The sequence below is a fragment of the Charadrius vociferus genome, unplaced genomic scaffold (genome assembly GCF_000708025.1).
Source record: "Charadrius vociferus isolate BGI_N301 unplaced genomic scaffold, ASM70802v2 scaffold509, whole genome shotgun sequence".
NCBI lineage: Eukaryota > Metazoa > Chordata > Aves > Charadriiformes > Charadriidae > Charadrius > Charadrius vociferus.
Genome location: NW_009650093.1, coordinates 476,590 through 486,754, shown reverse-complemented (window position 1 = coordinate 486,754; position 10,165 = coordinate 476,590). Strand labels below are relative to the sequence as shown.

The following is a 10,165-nucleotide window of genomic DNA, read 5'->3' as shown; positions in this document are numbered from 1 at the left end:
ATGGACTTAAGTTGACGATAAGCACACAGTATTTTTCCTCTCATTTCAGAAAAAGGGCTATGTAACAGTCAGTGAGATCAGATCCAGTCTGAAGTGGGAGCCAGAACGCGCCAAGCAAGTGCTGGTACGTATGAAGGTCTCTTGTACACAGTGGAATTCACTGACAGTGCAGAACGACTGCTCTCGCAGCAGGCACTTTGCTGGGGATGCGTTATCACGGCCCGCACAGGGGATTCTAAGCTAGCAGCCGGCAGACCTAAGGCAGAGTACACACTGCGTAAACATAGATTGAGGAAAGCAGAACCTCAGAAGCTGCAGCTATTCCTGTGGCCTCGCTAATCTCCATTAATACTTGAATCATGTTAGCTCAGGTCCTACCTAAACATGCAGGACGGGCATGGCGGGATATCTCCCGGTCAAGTTGAGTAAAAATTCTTGTAGCCCAAGTTCTACGCCCTCCCTTACCCTAGAACAAACATGGGGTCAGGCCTCTGTTGTGAATGACTTCTCAGGCGTTTAGTTAAGTTTCACTCACAGTTTCCGCTCTGTTTGTGTAGGAACACTTGCTGAAGGAAGGAATGGCCTGGCTGGATATGCAGGCAGCAGGAGAACCTCAGTACTGGCTGCCTGCTCTCTTTACAGAGCTGTACTCTCAGGAAATCACTCCGGAGGAAGCCAAGGAGGCAATACCTTGACTGCTACGTGCTCTGTGCCTGTATATAATTCTTCTTGTGAGGTTATTTGCGTATCACCTGAAACACAGGGACAGTGGACTTGAAATAAAACTTTTTACAAAAGTGCCTAGCTTGAAAAGTTTAATAGGACTAATTCATACTTGCTCACCTCTGAATTTTCTCTTCTGTTGTGGGTGGAAATGCCACTTACCATTACAGACAACTAATTACCTTGTCACAGCAAGAGGAAAATTATCTAAGTTGCTACTACAACTGCAGTCTCGAAGGATGCAAATGTGACTCCCGCTAAAGAATCTCGGAGCAAGCAGTGACATTGAGAAGCTGTTCTGTAGTCCTCTCTGCTCTGTGAATGAGTTGTTGTTCCACTAAGGAGTACCACAGTCTAGATTCTGCCAAAACAAACTTTATTGCACAAAAAAAAAAAATCTTATGTACAATAGTATATAAACAAGGTATCTTAGAGTGACTCTTGTGCATATATTTTCAACTCAATTAGGTCTAAAAATCTGTTGCTAAAACATCTCTGCCTAGAGCAGTCATTGGAGGATTGTCACTTTGAAATGGAAACATTCAGAAATGGTAGGACAGACAACGTTAGAGCTATAAAACTAATACTTCTCTTTTACAGCCACATGCTAGTTATGTGAATAGTGTCCACAATAAGGCATTTTCTTGTTTCGTTGTATCGGTGGATGGTTAACGCCACATGCATCACAAACAGATTTCAGAACCAGCTCTGCCTCGGGAAGGCAGCAGAGTCACAGCTCTACCCACGATGCTACTGAATGGTGAAAAACAACGTGACATTTACAATGGGATTAAAGAGGCGGTAAAGTAGCGCGCAGCTCACGACTTCTCGGGAGACCCCGCTGCCTCCCCGAGACCTCATTTCAAGGTGGACACCGCTTTATTTACTCTCATCTGGTGTATGCGTTGAGTGAGTCCTGTGTAAGTTCAGCTTTCCCTCGAGGGAAGACAGGGTTTAAGTCTAAATCAAGCCAATGACAGACCCAGGGGAGTTTGCTTGCTAAAGGGAAAAAAGAAAAAGGTTCCCAAGTTGTTAAACGGCACCTTAATTCAGAAATGTTTCCACCTTTCAGCTTTTCAGAGCTGCTTAAGCAGCAGTGTGCAGGCTTCCGAGTTCTGCAAGAGTTGATATAAATCACAGAGACTGAAAATAATTCAGTGACGCATGGGGCATTGCCTTTCTGTACAGCGCACGGCAGGGGTCTTTTGGCCCCTCTTTCTGCGCTTTTTCTTTTAGAACAAAGATGACCGTGTTGGAAGTTCTTCCACCACCACCAGGAGACTGAAACAGGGCCGAGCTGGTAGGAAGGTGTTTAAGGAAACTGGGAGAGGGCCCAGGACAATGTGCAACTTTGTGCTTAGCTTTCTATCAAAGCTCCCATAAAATAATGAAAAAAAAAAAAAAAAAAAGAAGAGTAGATTAAGCTCTTGATCAACAAAACATCATACTGCTCCAATCAATCATCCCCATTCTTGTTTACCTGGAGAACCGGGTATTTCACCTCCACCCAAGTTACACCAAATACATCTTTGATGTAATGGCACTCGCAGCCAGCAGACGCCTCTCCGAGAGGTTGGCCTTCCCTCACAGTAAAAAGCTGCTGTTTAAAACGTTCAAAGCACTGAAGTGTTAAACTTTACGACACTCGGCTAGCTTGCGCTCGGCCAAGTTTGGCAGAGGAATTTGTCAGTAACAAGGCGTACACCTCTGAAGAACTCCACCCAGAAACGGTGGCTTCCTCAGCTAGAATTGCCCCTTATTCTAGCGTTTCGATCTGATGGGTCAAGGTGGCAGCAGGGAGTGAGGCGGCAGGAGGAAGAAGGGAGGAAAGTAAAATGCTACGCTGACTTAGAGTGGTGGAAAGCAAAGAGTACTTCAGTTAAGGAAACAAAACAGCTCTGTTCAGAGCAGCCAGAATAAAATATTCCTAGAATGCTAAATTCAAATCAATACCTTAAAGAAGTAATACACAACCTAGACTTATTGTGAAGTGCTCCCCCCATCTCTGATGAATGATTTTCTCACCCTCCCTTCCCCAAAACACCAGGATGAACACACCTGCGCTCGATTTATGGATTCTCGCAGTTTCCTCTTTTCATCTGCCCCTTTACGCCTGAAGTCTCACTGGACGAAGTCACCCAGGGCTTGAGTAAAGCTTTCAGAAAGGAGCCCAGATTCCACCACTGCTCTTTATCTTTGGTCTGTCTAGAACAGTGTCTAGAAGAAAGATGTCAGGTAGATGGGCTCCACAGAGCAGAGAGGCTCCGTCTCTCCCAACCCGCACAAAAGGGTTTCGCTTGGCCACACGGTGCGTGGGCCCTGTCATACCCTGGACTCATCAAAGCGCTCCCCCAGCTACAGCTCCACCTTCAGCACGGCCCCAGGGAAGGGCTCACTGTCTAGGAACAGAAAAGCTGTAAAGAGGATTCGCAGTCTAGATCTCATTCTTTAATCAAATGGAGGAAAAAAAAAAAAAAAAAACCAAAACCAAAAAACCAACCAGTGTAGGTGTTTCCAAAAAATAACCTGATGCCACATGCTCCGGCTTTCTAGCATAGTAAGTACCTTTTAAGAGTAGCCTGTCACAAGCTTGGCTTTGTCTAGCATGAAGTCTTCTCGTTCAGCATTATCCACCAGAGCAGTAAAAGGAGACAGAAGATATCCTGCAGTTTTCTCCGCTCTGGCATTGGTTTGGTTGTCGAGTCTGTCAGGGGTTCTCTAGAGTGCGAAGACAGAACATCCCCACAACTTGGCCTCTCCACTGGTAACGCAGCTCTAAGCTTTAGAGCAACCTTGAGTGTCTGTCTCTGTCTCGGAGGAGCTGCTCTCAGAGTCTATTTCTGTATTCTCCTGCTGGTGTTTCTCTTGCACCTTCTGCCGAATTCCTTGCAAACGCACTAATAGGGACTGATAGTCAAAGTGGCCTCGTTTTTCACCAAAAGGATCCTGGAAGAAAACCACAGATAAGCTTATTAATATAGACCGTTATCCTTCTGGCAAGAGGCAGAAAGAAAAAAGTTGCGCAGTAATTGGGCAACGAATGGTCAAAGACTTAAGGGTTTGTCGTGGTTTAACCTAAGGACCACGCAGCCGCTCGCTCACTCTCCCCGGTAGGATGGCGGAGAGAATCAGAAGGGTAAAAGTGAGAAAACTCAAGAGTTGAGATAAAGTTTAATAAGTAAAGCAAAAGCTGTCCCAGCTGCGTCCCCTCCCAATTTCTTGTGCGCCCCCAGCTTCCTTGCTGGTGGTGTGAGGACCAGAAAAGGCCTTGACTCTGTGCAAGCACTGCTCAGCAGTAACTAAAACATCCCTGCTTTATCAACACCGTTTCCAGCACACAGACCTATACCAGCCACTACAAGCAAAATTAACTCTACCCCAGCCACAACCAGCACAGGGTCAAATCCCATCTTATGATGGAGAGGCCCCTGAATTTTCCACTGTCATGGCAGAGGTTGCAAACTGAAGATAATTTCTTTCTGTAGTCTCTTTTGGGAATCCTTACAAACCCGAGCAAACTTCAAAAACAGATGAAAGGCCAAGCAGACACCGGGTTTCTACAGCTTTGAGGAAGTAAACTGTTTCAAAGATTTGGTCTCAGGCCCACTCCAAGGAGGCAGGGAAAACACTACAAATGAAAGCCCCTAATATCCAGAGGCCAAAGACTTGACCACACTTTATATTAGTGCTACAGACCCTTTCCAAATGGAAGCATCGCCATTCTCATTTTATATCAAGGCCCCCGGCTGAGATGTAGCCAGGTCAGAGGCACAAAGTCTTTAGAGATCTCTGCTTTTGTTTTTTTTTGTTTTTTGCCTGCTTTTATCCCCATCCCAGGTCAAAGACAGCTGCCAGGGCTATATAAGGTGGTGGTGTTTACCTTGTCCCATCTGATGGAAATCTTTGGTACAAGCCAACATGTGGCCCCAGAGTTAACAAGGCAGCACATCTGGTAAGCGCTCAACTGATACTGAGCCTGGAGTGACTTAATTTTAAACACGGGGTAGTGAAGACAACAATACCATCTCTCCAGCACACTCTGTTCATGCTTGCTGCACTACTGTTTACAAGTGAGCAGAAAACAGATCGCCACAGTTACTACCTCTCAGAACTGAGCATAAACCCTGGAGAAAGCCACCGAGCCCTGGGTCCTCAAAGAAGAAACAAGAGTGGGGCACACCTGACAATCCTCTAATATTGGTCGCCAAACTTCACTGCACAGCCTTCAGTTCAGTGCTCTCTGCAGCTATAAGTCAGGCACAGACCCTCCTCATGGGAATTTCTCATTCCAAACATCAACTCTGCTGCTTTGGGAGTGCTTTCAATTTATGAATTATGCAGCCAGCGAAGGCACTGACAGGAAAAAAGGGCTCAGAGACACAAGATCATTAAATCAACCACCTCCATCTTTTCTTAGCAGTGGAATTTCTCAATGAGTCAGACAAGAGGTGGCCGATGAGGGAGGAAGACACATCTGTTCATATGCAAATAGCTTGGCAATCTATTCTTTAAAGTCTGCTCTCCTGCAGAAATAAGCTCCTGTACTCAACCTGTCTAGATGTGTCTGCCGTATTGTCACTGTGCCCCCACCCCTTCCTCCCCCAGTAACTTTTGACTCAGTCAGCCACTTTCAATCTCATCTGACAAAACAAGGACTGTCAGAGAAAAGTTCCTATTGGCTGTATGAGCAAAGGAACCTCCGAAAAAGAGAAACTCCACCAGTGTCCCAACAGAAAAATGCTGCTATGGAATTCAGTTGCCACCAGCATTGGATAAGCGGCATGTACCCTCCCTGCTTCACACCAAACCCACATGAAAGCAAACTGTAACGGTTCCACTGCCGAAAGAAGTACCCGCTTGCCTTGAGAGTGGCTCAGTTCCAGCAGTCAGAAACCTAACAGCCTTGGAAACATTGTGCGCGTATTCCGAACTTGGGGAAGGTCGTGTTTTATCCACAGGAACGTCTCAGGTCTGAGTTTCATCGTTCAAAGTTGGAATATACAGTTCATAGAAAAGATCCAGATCCACCCCACATACATCTAGGTGCTGCACATTGTTGTTTGTCACTAATCACACACCCTTATCTAAGGCAGTGTGTTATCAACAAGAGAACTGTCTGCCACCCACCTGCATTGTCTGTCCTTGGAGATAAAGTCTCTCTTTACACACCCCTTCGTAGAAGTCGTAGTATTCCATGAAGGATTTCTCCATCACACCCCTGAACGCAACAAGAGAGCAAACAGTCAACACAAAACAACAGTGTTACAACAGTCACATCATCCAGGGTCACCCCATCCCACTGAACTCCAGTTCACGTAACCAGTGTGGACACCCACACAGGGTGTCCCAGACAACTAACGGGTACAGCGAGGCAGGAGACAGAGCAAAACGAACTGCAGCATCACTGCAGCTGAAGAGATTCTGCACGTGTTTCCACAACAGCTGTGCTCCCCTCCCTCCGAGATATTCCCCCCCACACCCTAACATAAGACAAGGCACATTTATTCTCAAACACAAGTCGGAGGATGCAGCCATTGTGCACATTAACACAGCCTTTGTCAGCGCACAGCTCCTGCCCACCACACACATCAGCCATCCACTTCAGGGGAAACAAAATGACTCTTCGCTGGACCAGGGAGAGTTAAAGACTTGCTCTTCCCTGATGCAACTCGCAGGAATAGCAGCCAGAGAAGTTTATCCTGCTTCCCCACACCCACATTCTCATGCTCCCTCCATGCCTCTTTTCCATACCGTAAAGGCTCAGGACAGGGACACTTTCCTTCCAGCATGTCACACACTGCTACTCGGATGGTCTCATGTCGAATGCACTCATTATAGTTCTTGCTGTCCCCGGGGTGCCTCTCCTGGAAATAGAATTTGGGCCAGTGAGCCTACGCGACTGCAACGGTTCTTCGTGTCTGCCTCCCGGGCCCGATGAATTTCACTGGCGCGCAAACCCACTACAGCTCTGTCTGTTCTGTGTACGCTGAGATAATTTATACTGCAAATGAAAAGCTGACAAGATTTTACATGTCTCCAGAGCCTGGACTCACATAGCTGTGGAGACAGGTCAACTCATAAAGTTAGCACAGAAACCTGCCTCTCTGAGATGCTGGAGACCATGAAAACCTGAGGAGTTCGGTTCCTGCGTGACAATATGTCCCAAAGAAGCCATTTCAGGAGTCGTGTAGCAGAGAAATGAAGAGCCATCCCATCTCCCCAGCAACTTCTCCAATGCCTCTTGTTCTTCTGTTACCTTACACATACGTGAGCTAAGCAGCCTCCAGTTCAGAGCTGAACTCCCCCTCAAGCTCTGACTAGAGGCAGAGCAAGCTGGAAAAAAGCCATATGACATAACCTACTTTTGTGCCCGTTTCCAGAATGGGATTTGCCACCAGGAGCAAAGTGTGGAAGGAAGAGACAAATAGCTGCAGAATCAGAGATGATCCACCTCAAATTCTCACCTGCTCAAAGCCGGGTTCATTGTGATAGGGGTTCTCAGTCATGAGGGACTGGATGGAGATGAGGACTGAAGAGATACTCTGTGCTGGGCTCCATGCAGGCCCGGTCCAAGTGCTGAGGCATGAAAACAGAAAAGCATTAATTAACAACGCAGGACTGGTCCAGTGAGCACCATCCCTCCAACTACCAAAGATCAGACGGCTTGGGAAACCACATCTACACCTTACAGAAATGCGACAGGAAAAGAAACAGCCGCTACAGATCCAGAAAGCACTGGACACTGAGAAAGTTCTCAGGGTCCAGGTAGTTTATTCTCTCAACTAAATGAGTACTTCAGCTTGAGCAAGGCAAGAGAGGCTGATAAACTTCACTCTGCTGCTAACACACACAGGGCATCACACACGAGTTGAGGAGAAGTACCATTTCCAAGCATTTTACAGGGCACTTTAAAGCTACAGCTATCATTTCGCATAGCAGCCTGGAGCAACACAAGCCACCAGCACTACCATAAGTCAAAACCAACAACTCTTAAGAACTGAAATCCCATTTTCAAGACTCAAACAAGACCATCGCTAGTGCAGTCTGTGACGCAGACACTCAGCACAAGAACTACCATCAAAAGCACTAACGGATGCTCTGCTACAGGAATAAGGTGCCTGTTTTGTACGCAGAGGGTAGCAAAAACCTTTGCACAGAACACCATAAGCAGAAAAAGCTGTTCTGCCGCTTGCCCTTAATATCCTAGTTCCAGATACAGACCTGTCTCCCTGTGAGCTGAACAAGGATGTGCTGACCCACATAGGTTCTTCCTAAATCCTTTCATTTGCAGCTCCCTCTGCGCTTCCCATTTCTGCTAAGGCCGAGGCTCTTTGTTCGCTCTTCAATAATTTAGCTTCCGTGCCAGGGCTACAATTGCAAGAGCAACAAGGCAGCCTGCATGGAAGCTGCTGGGCTTTTGGACACCCGAGATACGGACATGCCCTACACACCTCAGTGCTTTGCAGGCGCTGGCATCCAGCTCACCGGATCAGGAAGACTCCTATGCCGAGGAAGGTATTTCCCAGCACAACGCATCTCTCACCCAGCCCTGAGGCCAGTATCTATTAGCTGATGGGTATCGGCTACCTGGACCAACTTTGGTGTCAGCGGCACATGCACAGCACTGCTGAAACCATCCCAGGAAAGGCAGCCTTAGAACCACATCAGTGCTCAGACTCTTGCTGGTTGACCAAATCCCTACAGCAATTCAAGCCGTCACTGCCCCTTCCTCACCTGCCTGCCGTCACTACCCCGCTGTCACAGAAGGAACTACGTACTAACACCCCAACTGCACCAGTCCAGGGTCTCAGCAAAAGCCTTTCTTTACTGGCAACCAAAATTGTCACAGCTGGGGCTGGGAACATCACACCACAGCTGGGGCTGGGAACATCACACCACAGCCAGGGTTCCTCTGGCAGAGCCGTAAGAGTCATTCAATCAACCAGGACTTCCACGTGTTTAAAAATGGAGCAGGTGAATAAGGAGCATTCGCAGCAGCGCAGCCTGTTAGAACAGGCAGCATGGGAGCAGCGCTTGTAAATCATTACAGCCACCGCTCAGCCCCACACACTATGTGTAGGTGGAAGCCCAGAGCAGTCAAATGACTCTCAAGGAAGTTCTTAGTGGCTTTTAATTTTATTTATTTATTTTTAAACCCACACACAGAGAGAGGAAATTAAAACCACAAAAACCTACATTCAAACAACATCAAGGATCAGGCTGCAAAGCGCAAAAGCGGAAGAAACGCAGTGCTCGGGCCGAGGCCTTGCAAGGGGAAGCAGGAGAAAAGCGGCAGCATCCACCAAGCTTCGTGCTTCCCCTGCTTTTAAAGACAGGTTAGACTCTTATTTCAGTAGAGGAATTTGTGCTGCTGTACGACTCTGATTCTGCACACGACTTCACAGAAGCATAAAGGTGCATCCAAGCACACGTCTGGGGCAAGACCAAGGCACAACGCGCCAGAGGGATGCGTGAGGCAGAATACAGCCTGCAGCCACTTCCTGATTTCCCATCAAAACAGCCAAAGTCTCCTCTTACCCTAGAATACTCAGGCAGACTTTCCCATTGCGGTAGAAGTTGGGGTTAAACCTCACTGTGTTATTTCCCGTTGTCATCAGTTTGACCCTTGGTGGGTGGATGGGATAATCTGGAGGACAGCGAAACAGGAACAAGAAGAAACCCCCTTCATAAGGCGTGTCAAATGGGCCTGTGATCAATGCATGAATCTGGAAAACAAAAGCCCGTCTTGCGCACCACTTCAAAATTGTGCAGCACCGACAAATCCTCAACAAAGCCAACCAAAGGCAAGAAATCTCCACCCAGGCAGCAGCACAGAGGCAGCGTTTTCCACAAGCACACGCCATGTGCAGGCCATACTTAACCCTCCCTCCATCCCTCGTTAGCCAGAGCCACTGCTGCGCACTTCTCTCCCCTCTGCCACACTCCATGTGCAAAGCAAGTTTCCAAACGCGAGGTTTGGCCAGAGTCCACAACAGCTGCCTCCCATACATCTCTAGACAGTGCAAACCAGGCTGAATCACAGTTCAGCTGGTAAGCTAGGCTTAAAAAAAAAAAAAAGTAAGATTTCAAATATGAAAAAAATCTAATTTTAGAAAGAAAAAAATTCCAAATTTCTGCCAAAACTACAGCATTCCTCAATTTTACGGTCTCACGCTGATTTGGTCTTATTGAAACCAATCACTCAATTTCCTCTGCCAGGATCCAAAATTAAGACCCTATTCTCTCCGTGCTAATTACCCTCAAAGATCCCAATTGTATACCAGGAAATCTACTCCCTTTGGGCTATTAAGGAAGCTCACTCCCCAAGTGATCCAAGCAGTCTCCTTTAATGATCCTCTTACCTCCCCAGGATTTCAGTTAAGCGCCCCAAGGCTGGTGTTCTACAAACCTGGGTTTCCGTGTAAGGGCATTTTGGCACTTT

The 10,165-nt window shown here is 47.2% G+C and overlaps 2 protein-coding genes across 2 annotated transcripts in view; one reads left to right on the top strand and one right to left on the bottom strand.

Moving 5' to 3' along the window:
• SNF8 (SNF8, ESCRT-II complex subunit) overlaps positions 1 to 789 on the top strand; it is a 3,641-nt gene extending 2,852 nt beyond the window's left edge. The window contains exons 6-7 of the mRNA XM_009892194.1: positions 50 to 124; positions 558 to 789. Coding sequence (XP_009890496.1) covers positions 50 to 124; positions 558 to 695 — 213 coding nt within the window. The 3' untranslated portion in view covers positions 696 to 789. The remainder of the gene's footprint in view (positions 1 to 49; positions 125 to 557) is intronic.
• Positions 790 to 3,149: 2,360 nt separating this feature from the next.
• The window catches only part of UBE2Z (ubiquitin-conjugating enzyme E2Z), an 8,390-nt gene continuing 1,374 nt past the window's right edge, over positions 3,150 to 10,165 (bottom strand). Inside the window, exons 3-7 of the mRNA XM_009892193.1 lie at positions 9,262 to 9,449; positions 7,188 to 7,299; positions 6,475 to 6,587; positions 5,851 to 5,941; positions 3,150 to 3,669 (exon numbers count right to left, since the gene is read on the bottom strand). Of these exons, the coding sequence (XP_009890495.1) occupies positions 3,499 to 3,669; positions 5,851 to 5,941; positions 6,475 to 6,587; positions 7,188 to 7,299; positions 9,262 to 9,449 (675 nt within the window). The 3' untranslated portion in view covers positions 3,150 to 3,498. The remainder of the gene's footprint in view (positions 3,670 to 5,850; positions 5,942 to 6,474; positions 6,588 to 7,187; positions 7,300 to 9,261; positions 9,450 to 10,165) is intronic.